The sequence below is a fragment of the Strongylocentrotus purpuratus genome, unplaced genomic scaffold (assembly GCF_000002235.5).
Source record: "Strongylocentrotus purpuratus isolate Spur 01 unplaced genomic scaffold, Spur_5.0 spur5_scaffold_5, whole genome shotgun sequence".
Classification (NCBI taxonomy): Eukaryota; Metazoa; Echinodermata; class Echinoidea; order Camarodonta; family Strongylocentrotidae; genus Strongylocentrotus; species Strongylocentrotus purpuratus.
This window is the reverse complement of record NW_022145611.1, coordinates 43567487-43594406: the sequence shown is the minus strand read 5'-3', so window position 1 is coordinate 43594406 and position 26920 is coordinate 43567487. Positions and strand designations below refer to the sequence as shown.

Below are 26920 nucleotides of genomic sequence, written 5' to 3'. Positions count from 1 at the left end.
AAGCATAAAACAATGCATGCACCACTTTTATTTATGTCCTGCAATGATGAGGAACAAAAAAAGTAACATTTTGAAATAATACACTGAAGGGATATTTCACAGCAGTTGGAATAACTTTGCATATTCAGCAAGTTATCATGTCACATGTCAACTAATAAGAAGTATGGAGTTTGTTTTGTGTGGGCATGGATATATATACTACCGATCAATGGTGTGGGTGTATGGATGGATAAGTACACCTACATGTAGGCGTGCTTTATAATAAAGGGTCACTCCTGGGTCACTCATTTCTTGACAAATGAAAGGATTGATTTATCGAAACCCCATCAGACTAAAGAGCATATGGTAACCAAATTTTTTTAATCACTTATTGACCAGGATACAGAGCCATTCAATATCAATTACAGGTTGATAATGAGGACACAAGCATCCTATCCAGAAAGTAAACTCAAATTGAGAACTTTATTTCATTTTCTTGTTCACAGAAATATTTATGTCCATCTTTCTCATGTCAATTGTAAACCGCACATAACTTGGTCTTATTCGGCCCTTTTTCCACAAAAAACTTTGGATCCATAATTCAGGCTAAGCTTACATCTCATACATTTTATTCTTGACGTCTAAAATCTGGATTTAACATGCATGATCCTCTTGAGGTAGACTTACATTAGAAATGTTGTAAGACCGTTTTCTGTATTTAAAAAATCGATAAACATTTCCAAATAAATGTGAAGTTAATAAGCTTAAAAATCTGTGTGTCATAGAATCCTTTAACTATACCGGTAGTCATTCATGGATTTGAATCATAATGTGTAATGTCACAAGATAGTCTTCAAAATGGTACATTCATTGAATAGTATGTTTGTAAGTTTAACCTTTTTATTTCACTATTATCCCTAAAACTGCCCTTTTTAGTCCTTACATTCTATATGGATGACTATGAATGGGGGGGGGGGGGATTCTGAATCCATAGTCAAAAGCGAGGGAGAAGAGAGGAGAGGAAAATAAAAGACAATTCCATGGTAACATGGTGATGGTGTTTGGCTTGTAGCCAAGTGTTAATAAAAGGATTACATAGCAAATCCATTGTACAGGTAGGAGTGGCCTTGCAATAAGCCTGAACCACCTGACTATATAATAACGCTAGCTATGATATCATCATTTCAACACAATGCTGTCTACCTTAATTACTCATTTATGACTTACTTCAATCAATGCATTACATATCCATCTATTTCATTTGTTGCCTCAATGAAAATTCTGTCCATGCAATGGCCGTATGGTTGCGTGATATTATTAATAAGGCTTCAAAATTTACAGGTGTTTTTGTTTTATGTGCTTCCCTTTCAGACTTGTGAAATGATTCACACTGTAAAGCTTTCTAAAAAAGATGCATTGAAACATCTCTCAGTGTAATATTATAGAAGCACTTCCTTTAAAATATACTTAATATAAAGTTATGAGTCTATTTTAAGAGAATTATCTACGACAGCATGACTTGAATCTTGAGCATACAAGTTCATAACTCCTTTGTTTTAAAAAGAAAACTGTACAATTTATATAATTTGAGATAATTGCACAATATTTTTTTGACTTGCCATTCACAGATGCTTTACTTGATTGTATCTATAAATAACAACATGCTAAACCTAATCTTCTTAACCTTTTCAGTTGTGAGTGAAAAACAGGTATCTGAGATTTTAAAAGAAATGCAATAACAAGGGGAAAACACCAACATACTGATGAATATATGTTTATAAGTCTGGATTGTTATGCTATTTGGGCATGCTGTGTAGAGGCATGAAGCAAATGACGAGGTACAAAGAAGGGTAGTGAATTATTTTTGATGACACTTGCTGTCATCTGTCCGATTTAGAAGGTTGACGGAAATAAGCCGGGGCTTGGATTTAAATGTGTGTGGCTATAAATGCACTAGCGAGGGGTGGTACAGAGGAACACTAATTCAATAACTAGGGGGATAAGGATGATTTAATTACAGCAAAATAGGATGATAAATGTTTGGTCTGTAATATGGCATAAATGACTCCATCAGCCTGCTCCAATCCTGATGTTTTTCCTGTGATAATTCAGCAAGTCAACACTCTGACAAGTACTATAAAGGTTCCATCAAATCTAAGCTCTTCAATGAGTTTTCTCTGTTTAAACATCCAGTTCATTTTTAACAGTGTCACTTATGTTTTTCACCATTAACTTAAGCTCCCCCCCCCCCCCATACCTTTAATTCTTATTTCATATTTTTGTCAGGGTGGTCACTAGCTGTAATATGTCTTAATTATTCACAAATCAAAATGTTGTATGCACATCAGTTTTCCAAAAAGGAAATTTTCTTCAACATTTGTAGAAACCTTGTCACTTAAATGCCCTTGTCAATTCATTCAGAAGCTCCTAATCAACAAAACAAAAGATAAATGAATGAAAGCATACCTTGTATTGATGGAATTAGGCCATCCATCTGCAGGTGAACTTGTTGTTGGTGGTGTGTTTACTGCCAGTCTTGGCCTGAATATGGAAAATATAAACATCACTGATTATAAACATCATTATCATAATAAATATCTTTGTGTGAGTGCAGCAGGTATTGTTTTCAAGAGGGGTCGTATAACAACAATTTGCATTAATGAATACATCGCACACTTCTGACAATATGAACATAATCATGCTTTATCTTCACCATGCGCATACATGTAATATTTTGTTTACATACTGAAGCTGCTAAACTAATTACAAGTAATTGCAAAACCTTCAGCCTTAGTCAACCCACAGGATTAGCTTATTTGGACATATATGTTATCCACTTGTTATCACTTATTACTTTGATCAACATAAACATATTTTCCAATGTGTTTCCATGTTGGGGTGGGAAACTGGGAATGTATCATAATTCAATGTTTGTCCTCCTAACTGTTTGTCATGCAACATCCGCTAAGCATCACATATGAATAAGAGTAACAAAAACATAGAGTGCTAGCTGTGATTGACTGATACAGTAAGTGCTCAAAATAAATCCATAGATGGCACAAATATTCTGAGTTGATGGGGGAAGGATAAAAATGAGCGTTTTGTATTTTCTTGAATGTTGCACCCTACTTGTACTTTTTGTTCTCCTCCTCCTCTCTCCTCTCTCCACAAATTCACATTCCAGTGGACTTCTCTTCAAACCCTAATGCTGCAAGTATCAAGTAAACATCCCTTGTGAATTGAGATTTGGTTAAAGAGTCAGTCAAAAATTGGATGAGATCAAATACAAATTTCTCCCCTACTTTTTTTGCTCCATTATAATATGTTATCTTTCCATGTTTCTCTCAGATCAATTTCTAGTGACATATTCTTCTCCCCACCTGGTATTTGATCATCACTACATGTATTCATAACCTATTTAATGTCTTTGTTATGTTTATACATCATCATTTTGCCTTCCTATCAGCGATTCTATCTCAAATAATTTCTATGATTCTCAACCTGACCACCATCATAGTTTTAAATCTTTATCTTTCATTTTTGAACTCTATCAATTTTTTTTTTTTCCCTTAAAATTATAAGTGATGTAAAATGAAAATATCATCATGACTTGCAGAGAATAACAGATTGATAGTCTAATGCAATACTTTCATAGCATTATAGCTAAATGTACATGTAATGTAGGCCTACACCTTACCAGATGAGTTCACTTAAAGCAATTCTAGATGGTATCAGAGAATCCTGCCACCCTCACAAACTCTCAATCAAACAGGGGAAAAAAATCAATAATACCAAATCTGGATATAAGCAAAATAAGAGGCTCCTCTATTGAAAATGTTAACTTGTTTATGAAGATAATAAGGTTTTCCCCAACTACAGGAAAGTGAGGGCCCCAAAGAACCTATACAATTAATTTTAAAAGGACACGCAAAACACCGATAAATGTGTGCCAATTACTGTAATCATAGAAGAAATAATGCAACCATAATTCATAAGGAGAAAACACATCACAATGTAGGCCTAATGATAGCATGTCCCTCTTCAGATAGAAGCAACGCTCAAGCTTTTAATCAATATCAAAAATGTTTTCAATACTGTCTGTACTCTACGTTTATTGATGTTTTGTGTAGATTCAAAAGATTAGGGGAAAATATCTACTTCTAATAAACTGTGCACAAATCTTGGGACAACCCCTCCCCCCCCCCCCCCCCCCCCCCCAACCACAACACTTTCTTGGTGAGGGACTTGATATCTCAGGTCATTGTCTGAATGATTACATAAATACATAGCCTATACTTTAGCATTTGCATGAAATATTTCAACAACAATTTTTTTACAAAATGATATCTTATTTCTGAACTAAAAATTAATATTTGTTGTACCTCACCACATGCAGCTCTAGGGAAATTGATACAGACTAAAAAGACGACACTGCAATACCATGAGCATCATAAATCCATAAAATCTTATTGAATGTGAATGCTATTTCTTACAGAGAGTGAAGAAGGGAGATCATTCATATCTCAATAGTGATGGTTGTAATCCTCTAGGCACCTGTCACTGAATTATATTTGTAAGGTCATATTGGGGTCATAATAAAGTCTCGGAGAGGACTCCTTATATATATGCACCCTGCCTACCTCTAAGAAGTACATGAAACCCCAGCCTAGAAAAGTCAACAAGATTACCTTTTAGGAGAAAGGCACAAAGGCTTTCCATGGAAACTCATGTTTTGAATCAAAACCGCAAAGCTTGAGAGGAACATTAACCTAAGTTAACACTCTTATAACATTTCACTTTCTCAGTTTGCTGTCATATTAAATCTGTGCACGGAATTGCTCTACTATATCATATATGTGTAACTAAAATGAAACAAATTTCATTTTCTCTTCTTCAGCTGTTTTGCCAAGCTATTTTTATTTGTAAATTAACATTATTGACATTTTAGTACAGGTGTTTTTTGCCATTCCTTTCATTACATTAATTTTTCATATATTACATGTATCTTTCATAAATATCTGTCTTAATCTATTAGTGAAATTACCAAAATAAAAGGTGTACGAAGGTGGCCTGGATATGACTATGAATTCCACCATGCCTTTACTTAATTTCAGCCTTTCACAATGACTGGCTTGTGAATGTTGAACAAGATACATTTATGAGCCTTTTTTTATCCATGCATGGATGCAAAGCATTTCATCAAGTTCATGGTCACGGTCATCTGACTTGTAAATAAGAGAAAATGAATCTTTTTAACTTTTGTAGATTTTACTGGTAGATGGTACCTACAGAGATAATACCAAGTTGTTGTCATCAGCCACACATCTAGAAGAAAAGCTCCTTTTAGAAACAAACTATGTATGTGCTATTTGGACAGAGACTGCGTGACAAGAGGCATCCAAATCAGATTATACCATTCCCTAATTCTTTATTTTGAATGCACGACTCATTCCCTTTCACGCTGCGCCATATCTGCAGGGCGCTTTCACAGGGAAGTGAGCACGGAGTAAGAAAAGATGGAGGGCAGAAAAAAATGTAGCGCTGGGTTCTGGTTGCTGACGCGGAAATCTAATTCAGGGAATGGCAGCGCCCACAGAGAGGGGCTTTGTCTCTTTTCTTCTTCTTCATTGTCGGTGGATTTCCACAAAGAAAAGGAAAAGAATTCTGTGAAGCTCAAATAATGCACCACATATGCATCTTCCTACATGATTCATCCATGTATGGTATTAAGACAGGCTAGTTTAGACATTCTAGCTGGGGAGCACTCCATGCATATCAATGAGATACAATCACAAGATTTTCTTCTTGACTTTTTAACACTTCACCCACTACACATGATCAACATCTCTACATGTTACGGTACATGGAATATAATTTTAGCTAGTTTATTAGACTGAAGTTGGAGTCAATTAATCTGTAAAAAGTTCCCTATTTCATTCAAATTCATTCAAATAGAATCAACTTTGAACTATTCTTACCAAACTTCCAACAAAAATATTACGACTCCAAATTAGAATGTTCTGGTGTTATTCAAAATGTTAATGTCATATAGACAGCATAGGTGCAAATTGCTTTGTTGAAGCTATTTGAGGCATGGCATACAATGTAAAATGTATCAAGAAATACATGGAATCTGAAATTGCCTACATGCAGGTATCCTTAGTTACCTGGAGAATGACAGACAGCTAGCCCATCTACTTGGGGTAAACAATCTCACATCAGTGACAGTGTTTACAGCCAATATGTCCCAGGCAAATCCTCTTTACTTTAATTCTGTGAGATATAGATGATAATCTCCATCACACACTGGTCTAATCCTACGTTCTAATTTCAATGTCCTTCGACTCGATCAGAGCCTCTGTGAAAGCTGTATTCCGCATGAATTTAGATAGAACCAACCCAGCTCAAACAATCTTCGAGTATGTGAAATCACCCTAAAATTAGTTATGAATTTAAATTATTCAATATAATGTATATTCATTTAATTTGTTACATGTTCTAATAATAAATTCCATGTGCATGATACATGAAATCCATCAATTAATTTGTTTTCTTTTCATGAATGCATGGATCATAATATAAATAACTTATAATTGTCTTTTATTGATATACGATGAGTAAATCATAAACTAAAAATATTTAATGTATTTATAGCTTTAACACAATCCATGCTGTAATATTCAAAATCCATGTCTTATCCATGATAATGACCTTCAAACTATACTAACCCCCCCCCCCCCCCCCCTCACCAGAAGAGGCAAGTTGAAATAATACCAGCTAAACCAAAACTTGTAAAAAAAATAATGACACTTGTGATATCAAATTATTAAAGGAAATCTTTTTCTCTGTGACATTATGTGACAAGGGTTTATGCCGATAATTATCCAGTTTTAAGCCCTTGATGTTGGGGGGGGGGGGTAATAAATCTTACTTGTATGACATACAGGGGGTACAGCTAACAATGTTATGAAAAGATATATCTAGAAGCTTAGAGAATAATATTTACGTCCAGAACATAGTACACACATGCCAACACGCATGCACATCCCTCCCATTCCTAATCAAATTTATCACAGTATGAAGCAAAGAGTGGCTCCAAATTCCCCCCTCCAACCCCAATGTATCCGCTCCTAGGTTGTTACAAGAAGTCTATGTCAGGTCTTATCGGAGCATGGTCGGAGGGAGGAAGACAATGGGACTGAACCAATTGAACTTCTCAGCTGGTAATTGTGTCAACGTAGGAAAGAGAAACAGTATGGATGCTGCAGTCTATCTCTACAAAACAACATCAATTCATTTAAGATCGGGAACAACTCAGAGAAATATAAACTCTTAATTCTTATAACAATTCCTACAACGACCAAAATTTGAGGATTTTGAGCAATCATTTATTAGCCAGAATTGTTTTTGTTTTTTAAATAACAATTGCAGTCAAAAGAATAAGGAGTTTCTTTATATACATTTCGATCTGCAATTATTTGATCACTAATTGATCAAATAAATAAACAAACAATTGTGGAGTACAAATTGTTGATAAAAAATGTCTGAATTTTGTATTCTACATTTTTTATATAAGTTACTGTCAGTGTCAATGTCATTTAGGATAAGAATAAGCTTTTGTGAAAAACACACTTATGATCATCCTAGAAAACGATATCATCTTCTTCATTTTTAATACTTAAGAATCAAACAGATACTCATGGGTATAATACAGGCCTTGAAATATTTACAAATTTAATCAGTAGCAATGTGAAAGCAAATTCTGCCTAGACATGCCATCCAACCTTTCTATTTCTTGAGAAAAAAAAAATCACCAAATAGAGTAGATTCTTCCCCATTTAATATGTAGTGTACACTGTACATGCTTGTCTATTGTTTAATGACATCGACCAAAGGATTACTTTCAATTACTACACAGTTTAACAATCCTGGCATTAATCTATATAAATTTTAATTTGCCACTCTCAATCCAGGATAAGTTAATGGGTAAATGGCATAAGCTAAATCCTTGAATGCTTTCAGTGCCTTAGGGCAGCTTGGCTAAAGCCAGAGTAATATAGCTGTACCTTGAAGGTATTAGCTATTCCTAGGGGATCCCTTTAGCATCCCCTGGAAAGGATATGTGAATAAATGTATAGCTACTATTAACTATCATTATCATAATGCCCTTTTAATGACGAAAAAGAACGATACTTACAGCATAATGGTCAATAGTGTCATTCTCTTTCCTTTAATTTTTTTAATAGAAAAACAACTTTCACTTTACTCGATTACATCGTCTTTCACGCACCTCACAAACAGACAAGAATATTTCTCCTTTTCAAAGGTACTGTATTCTTTTTCCTTACCAATGCTATCAATAACAAAGATATCCACAAGCAAAAGGAGGTTAGCTACAATGCCTCATTACAGAAGTGTGTCACGACTAGAAACTTAATCTGCATGGCGTCACACCTAAAACTCACTCGATATATTGCTTTAACGTCACCGCATTACTCTTTTTTATATCATATACCCTAGTGAATTCGGCAATGATTTCATCCTAGAAACATAAAACCAATTCAGGCTTTTCTATTCTTCTTTTTCTTTATTTTGACATGATCATTATGATCTGTCAGTTTTGATAAATAAAATGAGGTCATACAAGAACATAGCCATGGAGTAGAGAGCTGTGCTACACTCCTGCTGTGAACTAAATTGTACTCGCATCAGATTTTCAATGCAATTATACATCAAACTTTCCTATGGTTGTCTGGTAAGAGTCAGATGGGCCTTAATCCTGTCTTTAATAACACAATGTAATGCCCTTCTAGATCCAAACATAGTATCTTCAACTGATATAAGGATGACTGCATCCCCTACTTTCAGGGATATTTGTTTCGGGATGGGCTGTGCCACTCACTAAAATAGAAAACTTTATCAATTTGAAATAATTTTGTAACATTTTGTCAATAACATGAGCACGAAAACAAAAGAAATGTAATAAAAAACGAAACATTTGTATAAAATATATGAAATAAAATTCATTCACAAGGTAGCTATCATATTCCTTCAAGACTTTCAATCTTTATTGAATTCATACATGATAGTGTACATGCTCTGCTCCCTAGGAAGTATTCCAGCCAGGCACCATTTTACAAGTGCACACAATTCCAATACCACCACATTAACGTTTGCATCTTATCAGGTACCTATTTTACACCTGGGTGGAGAGTGGTAGATGTAGATTAATGCTGGCCAAAGGACACTAGTGTCAAGGGGGGGGGGAGGAGGGAACTTGAACAGCAAATCAGTAATATCCACAGTCTGGTGACTTATCCACTAGACCATGACACCTAGACCTACAAGATCATATATCATTTATTTAAAGAACAAAAGGAAAAGCAACCCTCCTCCCTCCCCCAACAACAAAAAATAAAATCAATTTAATAGCAGAGTGTGTTTAAAGACTAGGCGGCCCTAATGTCCTTTGTCAAGCTATTAATCTACTTTTGCCACACTCCACCCAGGTGTAGTAGGTGGGTACCTGGTAGGATTCATTCCTTGAATGCACTTAGCGCTACGGTTCCAAGAGCTAAAGCTGGGGTAATAATATCCAAAGTCAACTAGATGCACATAGAGACATTATATCGTAGTGTGATGTAAGCTATACAAGAACGGCATATTATTATCACTATTACAATATATGTATTGAGGTTTATCAACAAAACAACAATGAATAGACATACATGTAGATGAGTTCAAGCTATCTTGATTAAAACGGTTTCATATTGAGTCTTATTCAAAATTCCTAGAAGTTGGAATTCATCTACCGGTCTGTGCTTTTGCATTTTTTCTTTCAAAGGAAAGCAAAACTATTCACAATGAATCTTTCCCTTTTTGTATATACACATTCTATCATCCTGAACTCACAAACAATCCATTAGAACATCCTACAGCAGAGTTTTACAAGTCAACTGCCGTATTTGATTCTTTGAAATGGATAAATAAAATTCCCCCTTTGAAAAAAAAAAGAATTAATGAAGAAGAAAAAAAAAAATCATAAATTAATCCCAGCAATACTGTGGGATGAAACACACATATATATACCAGTACTTTACTTCTTTATTTATTTATTTATTTATTTCTTCATTTCTAATCTTGTATCCGGGTACTGAGCCCAATCACCAACAAGTAGGTCTTCCATGGGGCCCTGAATAAACATGAATATATTTACATTAAAAAGCATAACGTTTATACAGAACAGTTAATATATTTTAAAAAGTACCAGTATGTCTATACGTATACTGGCAACAAAAATGAAGACAAGGTTACATCATAAAACCACTGAGTTATGATTAATATGTCATACTGGTTACTGAACACAAATAACTTCCTCTATATAAAACTCTTATACTCTACATGTAAAGTGTACATCCAACATTGCCCTTCATCCTTAAAATAGACATTCATACACTAACTAGAAATGGTACATGAATTTGCATACAATGTACTAAAAACTGATTTTGAAATTTGTTTATTTCTTTATCATAAAGGTAAATAAACAACAATCACATTTCAAAGAATTATCTACCACACTATAGTCTAGATGAGCATACAGAGTAACGTGCTTGTGCAATTTATCATAATCGCATCACTTTATTACTCTAAATGACCCGACTCCTGGTGCATAAATAAGCATAAAGGGTCACTGTACTTTCGAGAGGTGAGATGCATACATGCATGGAAGAGAGAGGTGTAGAGTCAGTAATGGTCCATAGCATAGGCAATGAAGTGACTCCTATCGTACAACGCTCACGATCGGCAAGAATCAGTAGGTAGTAGTACAGTGTGCAAAATACAAATGCACCTGATAAATAGTTGATCAATTGTGAGCATTCTATAGATATTCTGTGCAATGATTCAGGTTTATGCTTGTGTATGAAAACACTGCCTTCAAAGGAAAGATAAAGCATTTCATTGGATGATGGATGGTACGTATAGTGGCACTGCTTTGCTCATTTATTAACACCGCCTGCCACCCCCCCCCCCCTCTCTCTCTCTCTCTTTCTCCCTGCTTCCATATTTCTCACTTACTAACAATCTCTTGTTTATTCATGGAAAACCCCATTTCAGTGCACAGCTAGATCATTATGTTTACATGGAATTAGGATGGAAAATTCTGATATGAGTGGGTAATATGCTTTTGATAAATGTGTCTGCATGTTACAATGAGTCACCTGTACTAAATACACCTGAAGTAAAGTGATTAGAATATGTAGGAGAAATTACCTTAATCCAAGCATAGACTTTATACCAATCTATGATCCAAGATTTATAGGACTATCTTCTACAGACTTTCAAAACATAATAATGAAATTCTATACCCACTTCATATACTAACAATTAAACAAAAGGACTCAAGTAGCATGCACTTTCTCTTGTGTTTCAGACTGAATATTAATTACCAGTTGGCATGTTCAAAAGGGAATATCTTGATACAGTATATATAGTGTTCTCTTTTTTCACATCCTACTTTAATAATATACATGTACATGTAAATGTTACCTAAATGCATACAAAAAAAGAGCATACATAAAAGTATTTATCTTAGACTTTATTTAGAGATGAGTAAGACTGCATCAACCATAATTAAAATATGAGTAAGCCTATATCCTAGTCATATATTTTATACATAGCTTGCATTCATTTACATTTTGTATGACTTGACTGAAAAGCTCAAGTTTTACTTTCTCCAGATGCCTGTCTCTAATACAAACATCAGGTCCAGCCCATCTCTCTATGACCCCATCACAAAGTGACCTGACCTATATCAAAGAAAAAAAAGTAGGATACATATGTACACAATTTTACAGACACGCTGTGACTGCAGAACTAGACAGGCATGTACATAGAAACTGCGGGTGAGGCAGCAGGCACAGCTAGCTAGCGCTCATACTACTCTAGTTCCGATGCATGCGTACTGCAGGATGGTCGCATGCATGAAAGGATTGTGGAAATACAAGGCGTATGTTATAGGCCTACACAACTAAATAATACACCACGCATAATGACTTTGTCAAGTGGAATATCAAGAGTACTGAGTCAATGTATAAAGCAAACTAGGCTACAGATAAACATGTACATGTACATGTAAATAAAATTAATTAAATACAATAGACGTTAGAGTCTCTAGCAGAATATTCAATTTGTTTTCATATAACAAATTTGTATTCTTTCCCTTTCCTTTTCACCTAAATAACCTGTACTAAATACACCTGAAGCAAAGTGATTTAGAACAAGACAGTGTATATTTAGTTATCCTAAACAGATCCATTACATGATAGAAATTACCTTAATCCAAGCTTCATAGACCAATTTATACCAATCTACATGTATGATCCAAGATTTATATGACTATCTTCTACACACTTTCAAAACATAATAATGAAATTCTATACCCATTTCATAAACTAACAAACAAAAGAACTCAAGAAGCAGTTTCTCTTGCGTTTCAAACTGAATATTAATTACCAGTTGGCATGTCAAAAGGGGATTCTGCACTCTCTTGATACAGTATATATACAGTGAATCTTGAATCTTGTATACATGGTGTTCTCTTTTTTTTTCAAATCCTACATTCTTCTTCGTTAGGTGCCCTGTCCTGAGACGTTGCTGACCACTTACATATATGTATGTAAATGTTGCCTAAATACAAAAAAGAGCATGCATATTCATCTGAGACTTTATTCAGGCATATGCAAGGACTGCATCAACCATTACATGAAGAGGCCTACATAATTACACTATGAGTATAGCCTACAATGCACTGTACATGTATATGTTGCATGTTGCATTCATATTTTGTATGACTTCACTAAAAAGCTATAATAAATGATAATTCTAGAATAAAAGTCCGAGTGCACGTGACCTGTACACAACAGCATGAGATTGCTTGAGATTTATTTATTTTAAAATATGATAAAGAAAAGAAAATAAGTTGAGTTTAAATGTATTTATTCTGCTGGTAGATCAGGGTTAAAGATAAACTCCAGTTCTGGTAAAAAAAAGAAAATTAATTCTCACAGAATCAAACAAAACTTACTGTAAATCTCCGTGTATAAGGCGCACTTTTTTGCCGCCGAAAAAATTTGAAAGTCGGGGGTGCGTCTTATACACAGGTACAGGAAAAAAAAGTTTTTTTTTGTTGTTTTTTTGTTTTTTTTTAGTTTTGATTTATGGCGCTATGCCTGGCAATGTCTCCTAGCTCAGTAATCAGTGTGGTGACTCACCACTCGGAAACTACAACAACACTCAAGTTTGTCTGTCATCTTGGTTTGAAAGTAATCTTTCTAATAGATCTCAATATGTAGTTTATAATAAAAATTCCTCAATTTTTTTTCTATAACAAATGGTGTACCACAAGGTTCTATCCTAGGTACTCCATTGTCAGAAATTTAGAGGATGCTATTCATATCATGCATGACTATTGATATTTGGCATGGAACACAGTGCTTCTGCTAGGTGATGTGAGGAGGCTGGTGTGGGACACTTGGTATCATGAAGCCTTAGACTGTTGTTACTATTATTTTTGACAAGTTCACAACTTCAACTGCACCTCGATGTAAAATGAAGGTCCTTCCTCGCATGGGTTTTCGGCAACAAAACAACAACAACAACAAAACAAAAAACTTTTTTTTTTTTTTTTTTTTTTTTGCCCCCAAAATAGGGGTGCGCCTTATACACGGAGATTTACGGGTACACTGAATGTTCAAGATTACAAATAAATGACATGTGCCAAACTATTTTGGAAGAAAATGTATACTGGCTGAGTAATGAGCATAGAAAGACAAGAAAATCAAGGTAGTACTAGCCCCGACACCATATAGCTTTCTGTGTACAGTGCTTGTTACTTTACCAAGACTCGGTCAAATTTATTATGATTTTGATGACTCCAGAACCTTGCAGTGCACACCAATACTTACATGCTACATGATCAACTGTTTCTGATCCTTTCCACACCTTTTCTCTCACAATGCATCGCATTACCAGTACTAAAGTTTATCTTTAAATGTTGGCCTAGATTATACTACAATAACATGTGACAGCTCACATCTGTTCTATTGTATTGTAAACTCATCCTAACTCTGTAATTATTTTTTTTCTCACAATGCATTGATTAAAATGTACAGGATGTTAGATGTACATGTAGGCCTCTCAGAATACTCACCATGACTTCTCACCTCTAGTAAAACCTCATGAAACATAAACAGGTTGGCAAAGTAAATTCAATCCCAGTTTCTCAATTTTTTTCAAACATGAAGAGGGGGTCCCATGTTATTTCATATTTTGACATTTGATTTTAATTCAAATTTAGTAATGAATGACGATAATCCTTTCAGACAGTATGCCTACATGTGTATGTATGCTTCTGGAGAGCAAGTACTGCCAAAATACATACGGCTCGACAACTGTAAACACAAAGCCTCCCTCACCACCTTTGAGCCGGGTCAGAGGCATCAAAACAATGTCACATCACAAGCACTTTCACTTTTTTCAATTCTATCTATTTTTTTTAGTCAAGCAGAGAAATGTCTCTTTTCCAATATAAATAAATAGAGACCCTCATGACATACAAATTACTACTTTAATATTCATAGTGTACAGTGCTAAAACTAAACAGGGCAGTTTACTCCTTACAACAAGGGTGCAATGTAAATATTAATTCAAGTTTTATGTGTATGCAGTTTAAATTCAAATAAAGTCTATACCGTACTCAGAAAGAAAAACATCCCAAAACTGCCTCTTGAACACAAGGTATGGGCACATACATGTACTGCAGCATACTGAAACTTTGATACAGCTAGTGAAAGTAATTTTTTGAGAAGACAGAAAACACTGTTAATACATGTCACAATACAGACATACTAAATCAGCAACAAATACAGTGGGTTTTTTTTTTTTTTTCTTTTAATGTTATGCTTCCTGGGAGAAATTTCAATAGTTTAAACATATTTGTGGCTTACACCACTCAAATGTTGCACAAAGTGTTGCAAGTGTCCAAATTATAATCTACAATCGCATTGCACTGTACAATTCACCATTTTACCAAGTGAATTCCATACATGTACATACTTGTACAGGCTGGACATGTAGGCTACATGCACATTAGTAGTCACATTAAAATGTTATGCACATGAGCATAATCTTCCCAGGTGAAAAATATAACCATGAAAAGAGATAGATTTTGTGAAGTAGCCACCCCATCCATGTACATGTGTACCTTTAAAGTGAACTACCTGTACATGTACTTCATTTACCTTGGAAGAAAGGTTGTCACTAGAAATTTACAGAAAACAATTCTTGTACTTCCTTTATAGCAGGGTAATCTTCTCAATTTGATTATTTTTCTGCAGGTTTACAATAATTCATAGGTACATGTAATGGCAGTGTCAAGTGATTATAATTCAAGAGCTGATCCATGCTCAACAACTGTGATCATAAATATGAACAAAAATAAAAAATTCATGCATGTTTCTTTGGGAAAGGACCTAATTTCTGCCAAACCAGGTGGTTGTGAATGTAAAATTAATATTATCCAGGCTTTTCAAATATTTGTTCCTAGTTGGGAGAGTGTAAAAAAAGCTTATACTTTTGTTATACCTTCACCTTCTCCTAGTTCTATAGGATGTCATTACAATAAGAATACATTCTATTGCACAACCTTTCCTTTTTTACATTTGAGAGCTAGGGGATTCACTATCGTGGATTTAGATAATTTAGATATATATCCATGTCCATTTCACTAATTTCATGACCTTGTCCAAAGACACTACGTATCATCCATTTAGCAACCTTCACATTGCCATTCCAATGTTTCACACATACTGACAATAACCCCACAATATGTTGCTACTTCAATGCCTGTTGTGAGAAAGCATATTGTTTTTGTAATATGGAAATTCACGGGGGCACTAATAAATACACCATATGCTGTCATTTCTACGAATGTTCATGAATAAGCCTTTATATTCCCTTTCATATATTAAGTATGGAGATGTGTTTCATCAGTACATCAATTCCTTTCCTAAATTGAAACCAAATTTACACCACGATGAGCCCATGTATCATCCAGTAGATTCTACTAATCAAATATTTATTGCCCCTCCTCATACTCGACGTCTATAGTAGCCTACAGCCATGTGTGTACATGTAAGCAGCAAGGTGTTTTTGTCATTGTGTTACTTTGATGAACGACTGGGGGAAAGTTATTCATCTGATGGCATGATCTCATTAATATTGAGTCAAATTATTTCTAAATCATTTCCAACTTCAATTTCAATTCCAGTAAGTTTGAACAGAGAATAATACTAATCAAGCTGAACATGAAAATTAAAAATTAGAAATTCACTGTTTTCACATACAGCATAGCATTTTGTTGAAAAGGAGTTGGAAGCCCAACTTTATCCCTTAATATCATATATCTTAACATTATCCAATTTATAACGTTCATTAACTTTACAAACAATTTGCAAAGTTTCCCTCTTTCAAACATGTACCGGTAACTTTTTTTTCCTTTTGTTGATCAAGTTTTTAATCCATCTGCTTCTATCAAAATAACTTATCTACATGTAGTTAGTAGTTATCAGAATTACCCTTTAAATATCGTCACCATAATTAAAACACCCTCAGCAGTCAGCACCCATACAATAATTGGAGTAAAGGGCTGGGTCTATACTTTAACACTTTGAACATTTACTACTTTCAGCAGCCTTTGTCCTTCATCACAATGAATCAATTTTGATGAAGCTCCATCTTTAGAATATACATTAAACAACAATAGGTAGGTAGCTTGTAGGTAGCTTCCATCATGTAGGTATACATTCTCCAATCTTCTACCATCTTATCAACATGCATGCCTGACAGGCAGAAGAACATAATCCACTTTAGAGTAAATCTCTACCTCGAGCATATCTAACCATGCAGCTAGCTAGCACAATCAACCATCTACTGCAGCCTCGTAGAAAGGGGCTTTTCACTGCAGGCCCCGCAAAATTATGAAATTCCTTCGCTTACACAATGTTATTGATTATGGCCTTCCATCTTGAATCTCCCTACATATAGTTTTACAGGGTTTTTTTTTGTAACTTTTTGTTTAGGCCTACTAATATAACCAAGGGGCATTATGACATGATGTAGCTTATCGCCTACATGCATAGTTGTAATCTGTGAGTTTGAATTGTTCATATTCTTACCTACATGTAGGAAACACCTGATCTTACTATCAACAAAAATGCTTCTTTTATTAAACTTTTCTTTTTTTAACAACCTATACAAAATGTTTCCTTATAATTAATACAAGATATATATCTATTAGATCTGATTAATTTACTCTTTATGCACATCCAAAATTAATTTGTTGTTGTATCATTATTTTATTTATTTCACATGCATAATTGCATAATTTGCTGCAGTTTTGTCATTGTTTGGTCCAGCTCTTCTATACAAAATGCCAACTGTTCCTATAAAGAAAGGGGGACAGAAGATAGAAAGAAAAACAGATAGACAAATAGAACTACCCTTTGGCCTTTTGTTTTCACTGTATCTGTTGAGGTGTTACTGTGTGAAAGTAGAGTTCCACAAAACAGTAAACAACTACATGTACAATTATTGGAATTATGCGATTTGCTTTGATTTGAATTGATTTTTCACAACTGCCTATAAATTCTAACAGATGACTCCAAACGGTTGATGATATAAGACAACACCTGATCACTGATAATCATAAGGAGCAAAGGAGCAAGGCATAGGATCGCCATCACCCTAAATTTTATACATCAAGTATTGCATGTATTTTGTTTTTCGATATATAACATATGAACCTCCAAAGTCAGAATTTCCCTAATGCCATTATATTTCAACCTTTCCTGCGGCCTGGGTGAAATATAACGTCACTATGAAATGGTTGGTTCATATAATTTGTTATATTAAATGCTGGAGCATGCAATATTTGTATTACAATATATTGTGGGCCTTAAAGGCTTTCCGGTAAACTTACAATTCTGGGAAGGTTTGCTATGGTAGTAATATATCATTTTGCTACTTAAATGTAATTTCATACCAATACAATTTGTGAAACAAAACTTTGTGTACAAATTTGATGACTAAATTGACTACAGATATGAGTGTGTTATTACAACCAAAGCGATTCATTATAGGCCTATTACATGTCTTCACAGAAATATGTACTTTCTGGTCCTCATTGTACAATGTGAAACCCAACATAAGAGCATTTAATCAGTTTGGTCTGGTCTCATACACAATCTTTACAGAAGATCGAGTACATACAACTTGAAGAAATATAGATGAAGATAAAAGTATATTTACATTCTTAGGAAAAGTCCTTGAACTTGAACCGATTATAAACATGAGAGAAGCGACACACAAATATCAATATTTACATTCACTTATACCAGCATATATTTGATATATACTGCAACACTCATCGTCTTTGTACATGCATGTACTTGTAGTACTTATTAAACACACTTTTGCTATTCCACTTAACACAAAGGAAATAAGTCAGTGATGATGACGAGAGGAAATATCAAACCCACATCTCTTTAACTACAACTAAAGAGAACAAGAGAACCATATACTTTCACATTTGTTGAAAACAAAATTGTTGAGTCTATATAGCAAATAAGAGATAGAATGGTATTGGGGAATTTCAGGAAGTGTTATAGTGTGATGAATGCAGAGGTCAGGAAAGTACTACTTTAGACCATCTGGACAAGAAATCATTGAGAGGAAACAAGACCATGCAAGTCTAAATAATCTATGCTTTTATTAGCTGCATATACAGTATGGGGTCATTTTACTTTGATTCAATGCAAGAAACACAACTACAAACTTGTGAAATATCCTTAATTGGAGCATAAATATATACATGTATATACATGTATAATGCACTCTACAAACAAATCGTTATAGGTATATAGAGCCCTTTTTCAGATGTTGCTGATTTGATTCCCCAATCAGCACATTTGTGTTAATGTGAAAAGCACATTAATTTTAATATGTATTCAATGAAGCTACATGTAGATATGCTGGTACATGTAAATATATGGTCACAAATACACATTGATAAGCTTACATATTTATGGCAAGGGAGGCCTCCATAAGCTGACACAATTATTTGGGCAGGGTAAAAAGAGACAAGAAGTCTCAATGTCTCTATAAAGTACTAGTAATACATTAAAAACAAACAGAATTTTACAACCCAATTTTCCTTCAACAAGTGTATACATACACTGTATGTCTGCAGGATTTCAACTAATGTACATGTAGAATCATACCAGTAAATATTCATTACCATCCGGTTTTTATGCAAAAACAAAATAATGCATATTTATGACAAAGTTGTTGCAAAATATTCATACAGATTATGAGACAACAACATTTTTCCTACTTTAAAGTCTTTATCATAACTGGTACATAGTTGGGTCTTAATGGACTCAGTAAACTTATGTTTTCTTGGTGCATCGTGACAGTCTAAAAGCAATTTTTTTCCAAATAGTCCCAAAAGGGTAGTTTTTATGGTAGTATGCAGAGTTGAGCCTTGATGGCTTTTAGTATAAAAGATACATCTACATGTAGCTTTTGAGGACAAATACATTGCAATGTCCTCAAGAGTACAAATAATACCATGGTAACAATTTCTGGCTGGACTATCTGAACAAACCAGTTTTTTCCCTATAAATACACTATTCTCCTTTGGAAATTCACAATTATTGTTTTGTATACATTTATTTTGTATTCTAAATGCAGAAAGTTGTAAAGCTGTAGCCAGGCCCATCTTGTGAACACTGCACATTGGAAGAGTCTGCAGATGAAAGAATAACAGGTTTGCAAGTTGTAGTACTTGCCCTCAGCAGAATTCCCAAAATAGCATGTCAAGGTTAAGAGTGCAACAATGCACCAAGAATTTTGAAAGTAATAATACAGAGAAAGAAGTACCAAAATACATGTAAATGGAGGACTAAATATGTAATAAGATCCTATTCAACCTGTGTTAAGGAGTTGTACTCCTAAGGTACTAAGGTCTGTCTACTACACTAAATTATTACAACCGAAAACAAAGAAATCCCCACAAAAATCCAAACCATCGCCCATCCTGTTCCATCCATGACATATGATTTTACTCTTGCCAATCACTTCACAAGTCGGTTTAGGGACAGACACACTTGTTTGTTCTTTTCTCAAACAAGAAAGATGTTGTTTCATTGAAAGTTTTCAGGAATATTTATCATTAAAAACTACTAGCACTAGCGTTTTCACTTCCAAACTTTAACTCCTCACAGAAAACATAGATGTGGAATACAGAATATAAATGGAAGACTAACACAAATAGCATGAACACTTCATATACATGTAGCATCAGTATACTACTTGTAGGTGTTGTTCATAACATGTTGGTGAGATGTTAGCTGGCCCACTTAAATTTCCAAGCAGCCGGCATTACTTTGTTTTCCTCCAGTCCATGATGAGAGCACACTTGTACATGTACATATGAACTTCATGAAGACTGCTAAATCAAGGAGTAATCTTGCTAAAATCCATTTGTCTGATTTATTTAATTGACAATGTAGCAGATGAATGTACCATAACATTAGTTTCCAACAGAAAAAAAACATCTAAATTGATATATCATGAAGTTTCTTTCTATGACAATGAAAATTTATTTCTTGATTACTGATTAGCATTGCTATATATCAATCACCTTTCCTACACTGTAGACATTTAATCCATATAAATCTTCATATATTTTTTTTAAGTTCTTGATGTGGACTATTGTACATGTACATTCCAATAATGAAGAATCATTGTGTATCTTTATTCCTAAGCACTTCATTGTGTTATACTTGGGGTTTTATATCTAGCGAAGTTGTAGGCCTATTTCAGGAAAAAATGGGTCGACCAGGACAAATTAAATATTAAAGGGAGGAAAAAGTGTACCACAATAATTAACATCAAATGTACAGTATTCAAGCTCTTGGTCAGAAAGGATATTTAGATAGGAACAACTTATGGCGATGTTGCCTCATCAATATTGTGCACTAGTGCTGGTGTCTCATCACAATTATCCTTTCATCTAATGAAAAACAAGTATGAGTAGTTGTGTGGGTAAATGTAGACTTAGGATGTGCAATAAATGCTCTCTAGACTTATTTTGATGGTTACATTTGCCGCTTGAACATATCTGAGTTATTAACTTCAAAACATACACCGGTTGACAATGTTGTGCTTCATGAAAAACAACAGCCACTCCAGTCTACACTAAACCATGTTTTTTTTGTTTGTTTTTTTTTGCTAATGCTTTGCCTCATAATAACTGCCTCTTTTCAATATAGGCATGTGCAATATGTGCACATTCATCGTACCTTTTTATGGAATTCAACGAAAACAATACAATATCAACTTTGCACAGAAGTCATGGTCATACTACAATCACAGGTTAATCTGGTGTTTGCACTGAACGGGATAGAACCTTAGTTTGTTGGCATTCCCCTCACTCTAGCTCACAAAGAAACAGAAATCAGTGGGCTGTGATCAATCTCTGTCACCTTTGACCCTCCATGTAGCATTTAGGTTTCAATGCACCTGTAATAGCAAGGGTGTATTTTCTTGTGCAGATATTATGCTCCTGAGTATTCTCTTGCTCTAGCCCCCTTGTGAAGATCTTATGCCCTCTTTGTGATTTATTAAAGCATTTTCTCAATACATGTACATGCTTGTGCTCTACTTGAGCATCATTATTTCCACCGTATGCTGTCAATCTTTAAACTAATAGGGATCATGTTCTTTGTCTTGTTCATCCAATAAGCCACTTTTATTAGTAAACTACATAAAAGGACTACTCTAGTCTCTAGTTTTTCCCATTCTATGTTCTTTAGTTGTTACAATGTGAAAGTAACTACACTATGCATGCTATGTACAAAGGCCATATTGTAAACATTACTGATACCCGGGCCCCATCTTCTAAAAGAGTTAAAGGTAAAGACCAGTTATGGTCATGCGATTGCATTGTGAAAGAAACGTTGTGGAATCGATCAGAAAAGGTTGATCATCTAGCATCTAGCATCTGCAAGGTTCTGGAATCATCAAAATGATAAGAAATTTGGCCCATTCTTCGTAAAGTTACAAGTGCTATACACAGAAAGATGTATATGGGACTACCCTATATCTCTCACAGACCATGAGAGAAACAAATTTACCAAATATATGAATTAGTAGGCGGTTTCCCGGCAAATTTTTTTATCATCATGTATTAGTCAAAACATATTCTTTCACATGATTGGTAATGAGAGCTTCCATTTCATTTTTTGAAATTGGGGCATTTCCAATACTGGTCTTTACCTTTAAAATTAATCGCAACTTATTTGCGATTAATATCAATCGCAACTATGTACATAAGAGATAGGGGACTGCAAACTTGCAATGGATTAGAGAACTTGCGTTTGGTATATTATGGATCAATCGCAGTGTTTAAAAATGGAATTTCTCATACAAAAAATACACCAGCATAAAAAATTGGTGGCCTTCATGTAAATGTACATGAAAGTATGTACACTGTACATGTACATGAAAGTATAATAGTATAGCAGAGCTTGACACTGTAAAGTTTGGTTGCTCTTTTGGGTTTAAGCCCCTCTTAAGTGTTGGGAGCCCCACAAATTTGAAGGCAGCATTTCACTTCAATTTATTGTACTGTACTATAATGTGAAACAGGATGTCATTTAAGACACATTCCTGCAAGGATTTTCAAAACAAATGTGTTTGAAGTCAGATATTGATGAAAGAATACAACATTTAGGTTTTCTGCGTACAACAGAAAACCCAATTTATGTATTCTTTTATCAATATTTGTCTTCAAACACATTTTTATTCTGGAAAATCTTTGCAGAAGTGTGTCTTACATGTACAGTAGATGACATTCTCTTTCACAATATGATACAATTTAAGTGAAATTTTGCCATCAAATTTTTGACCAATTTGGGGCTCCAAACAGAGGGCTTTAACTTATTTGAATTAATTTCATTTTGTATATGGTAGCCCAGACTCCAGTTTTGTTTGCCAAGATTAATTATAGATATTTTCAATGCTTCTCACTTTGATTTATGCGGATGAAGACAATGATACTGCTGTTCATTTGTGCACCACACCTATTTACATTCCTATCCTTTCTCTTAAACTTATTCTCTCATTCTCTCTTTCTCTCTCTCTCTCTCTCTCTCTCTCTCTCTCTTCTCTCTCTCTCTCTCTCTCTCTTTCTCTCTCTCTTCCTCTGTCCTCTCTTCTATACCCTCTCTGCTCTGTTATCTTCATTCTGTATGCTACTCAATATTCACTGTCATGTAACAGCTTTAATACTAATCATGTAAAAACGATAATAAAGCAAACACTTGCCTTAGTACATGTAGGTAGCCATATTTCTTCAATATCTGATTGCCCAACAGACTCTTTTAGTGGCCAAGGGTGACTGGTCCACCACAAGATGCACCGCCCATATTATACCACTGTGAAGCTTCAAACACAGCAGACATACATTACATACCTGTACATGTACATGTACATCTAGTGACTACTTTCACTGTCATGAAAAGTTTGTCCCATATTTTGTACAAGAATCAGTAATGTCACAAACCCTAAAACTGGAGGAACTCCTGCTAAAAATATACCAATGTTTAATGAAAGCAGGGTAACAGCTGAGGCAGATTTATAAAAAAAGGAAATATTTGAGGGCACTGGATTCACTGGACCACTACCAAGAAAGTATTTTATGCATTTCAATTAGTCGTGAAAAACTATCAAAACCTGTATCTGACAGACATGAGCGCTAAACAAGAACCCACTATTATTATTATTGAGATATAAATTAAATTGTCAACTTATATCTGTATATTCCCTCATCATTTCCTTTTCTTTATCTTGATACCATATATTTCTTATTTTACCCCCAGCAAATAAATGTTATAATGCCTTTGATCCAGTTCATATACAGGTGTATGCATGTATATACATTGAAACCAATATTAACTTTAAAATGAGAATGTTTTGATAAATTTGTATATTCATAAATATTTCAATTTATTTTTGTAGCACAAGATCACGTTTTTCACGTTCCTAGGAAACAAGAATTAAATACCTGGACATTATAAATATCATTGTAACATTTGTTATTACAGGCAAAGAAAACTCTTGCGAATAAAATAATAAATTTGTGATTAAAATATAAAATACAATTCTCGCTACCCTAAATAGGTACGAAAATCTCGAAATTCGCGAGACGAGGTAATTTTCACTCTCTCGGGTCGTCACTACAACTTCCGGTATAGAGTCCTATCCCAAGTCACGGCCTTCATCCACCCCCATTTTTCAGGGTTCTTACGCTTGGAATCATGAGCCCAGCACTGTGCAGCCTCACAAAAGAAAACCATCGTCACTGATGTCAAAAGACGCAAAAAACAACGAATGAAATGTTCAAATAAACGTTGAAATATTTGCGAAAAAAAAAACAAGACCGAGCAGACGACATATTCGGTGCATACACGTTGTGTGGCGACGGCGTTTTACGTTTGCGCTATCGCGCGCCTGCACAGGAAGCTGTAATGTCGAAAAGCTATCCCATAATGCAATGCGCGTTTTCAGGATTTTCCCCGGATCTCGGCAGAATCGCTATTTGGGGTAGCGAGAATTGCTAAATAATGAAGGAATTGACGAAACAGATGACTTAGTTGATCATTTCTCTTCAGTGATCAGCCACAATTCAAAATGTAAATTTTCTCTTTTTCAATATTAGTATTCTGAGTTCCTTTTTTATTGATCCATTTCTCTGATGTTCTGCTTCTATTTCAAAGCAATTTATCATTGGAACATTGTAGACCTTGAAGCAGGGAAAACACACCATGAAAAGGAAGAAAACACAACATGAATACTCTGTTCTATTTTTATCCTTGAACTCTCAACAAAGTTTACATTAAATGACACAACAAAACAAAGTATAATGGGGAATATAATAATCACTACCAATACGTTTATGAACTACATGTAGTTTAATTTTTGATTATAGACCAGATATATAGTTTCGAGCTACATAAGGGATCGCAAAAGAAAAGTTAAAGTTGATGAACTACAGTCTATTTCATTCTTATATATCAAGATAAAGTACGACAATACTCTTTTAAAGGGATGTACTTCAATGGAAGAAGAAGGAAGAAGATGGGATTGATATGTATGACCAGTTATCCAAACAATAATTGCATAACGTTTTACAATGCATATCTTTCAGGATACCTGCATATTTCAGTTTAAATCCGTTTCTTAACCAACATAATTCTGGCCCCTTGCCTTGGGATAATCATAACGTATGATTGGGAGGCGAGTGTATGTCGGTAAATTTTAAAACAAAAAATTAATTTTACATTTTAGATACCGTATTTATTGACTTTGAGATTTTATCTTAACATGATTTGACTGTTGTTTTTTTGCATCAGAACCAGGTAGATCTATTGCTACAGAAAATGTGAAACATGTATGTTTTAAATATGTTCACAATTGAAGACAACAGCTCTTCAAAAACAATGGCGAAAATCCATTACTTTCACCATGATGAGACCTACACCTATCTGTGGGGTTTTAGTCCAGTTTAATCAAGTGAATAACAATAATTGTTGTCTCTTTCTGTTAGTTTTAAAGACAAAAACAAATCTTTTTGATTTGAACAAACACAGTAACACAATGTGGGGCCTGTACACTTTAAACTTAGTCAAAGACAGGGAGGCTTTTCTCTGCCTGGAGGGGCGGTATCCTTGTTTGTGTTATGTCTACTCTCCAGATCAATTATAGAGAACGGGACTATTACGTAACAACCAGACGGTAACTATTTCCAGCCACGGTGCATAAACTTACGAGGACACGAAACGTCTACCCTACTATTGAAGGACAATGCATGCACAGCGAAGCTTACATGTAGGGGAGCGTATACACTGTCTGTGGCATAGGTCGCATAGAAATATACCGTAAGATCCGTAGTCGAAGGTGACTCGCGAATATGACTGAGAGAATTGACTTACCGTTTCTCTTTTTGAATCGGCATTTCGTTCGTCTTTTTCCGATTCCCGATGCATTTGCGATAAGATTGTTCTTTTATTTCTTCCTTATATCTCTAACCGTAGCACTGGGTAGAAATCGTGTAAGAAGTGATTGAAGCTGTCACATAGGCGACGGTATTTAATATTCCGGTGTTTACTTCGCGATATCGGCTAGAAGGTCGGCCATTTTGCATGGTTACTTCAGCGTAAGAAACGTCACTCGAACTCTGTGATGAGAGCTTGCTAGCTCGCTAGATCCGCATTAGATGTTTGATATTCCAAAGCGGCGCGGAGTATAGCGGGCGCGACCGACCAACCATACCAGCAGCGAGATTATTATTCCATTTCTCATATAAATCATAATACCGCCAGCGTCGTCATACCAGTACCGTAAAGCGATATGAGCTAGATTAGTTGGAAAAAATAGGTTGAAATTTGGTTGAATAAAATAACAGATGGCATATAAATTTTTGAAATATTAAAATTCATCTAAAGATATGATTGACAGGGGCATAGTGAGAATATTATATGGATAGGCTTATATCAAATGGACAAAGACCCTCACATCCAATCCGTGTCGGTGCCGCTGTAGAAAAACATAAGAGAAGGTTGTCATTTATAAGTACTTTTAATATAAAACTTTTCGCGTAGTTCCTACACCAACTCCTAACATAATTTATTAATTATTATTATACTTCAATGAGAAGTTATGAAACGAGGACGCCTAGAGCGCCTGGTTTGAAGGAGTGAGTTCCCTACAGTTTATGCAAGTAATATCAAGTTTTAAAAAGTAAAATTCTTTGATTTTT

The 26920-nt window shown here is 34.7% G+C and overlaps 1 protein-coding gene across 1 annotated transcript in view; it reads right to left on the bottom strand.

Annotated features, from left to right (window-relative positions):
- LOC100891430 overlaps nt 1–26490 on the bottom strand; it is a 70699-nt gene extending 44209 nt beyond the window's left edge. The window contains exons 1-2 of the mRNA XM_011666556.2: nt 26094–26490; nt 2446–2520 (exon numbers count right to left, since the gene is read on the bottom strand). Of these exons, the coding sequence (XP_011664858.1) occupies nt 2446–2520; nt 26094–26116 (98 nt within the window). The 5' untranslated portion in view covers nt 26117–26490. The remainder of the gene's footprint in view (nt 1–2445; nt 2521–26093) is intronic.
- Nucleotides 26491–26920: the final 430 nt, after the last annotated feature.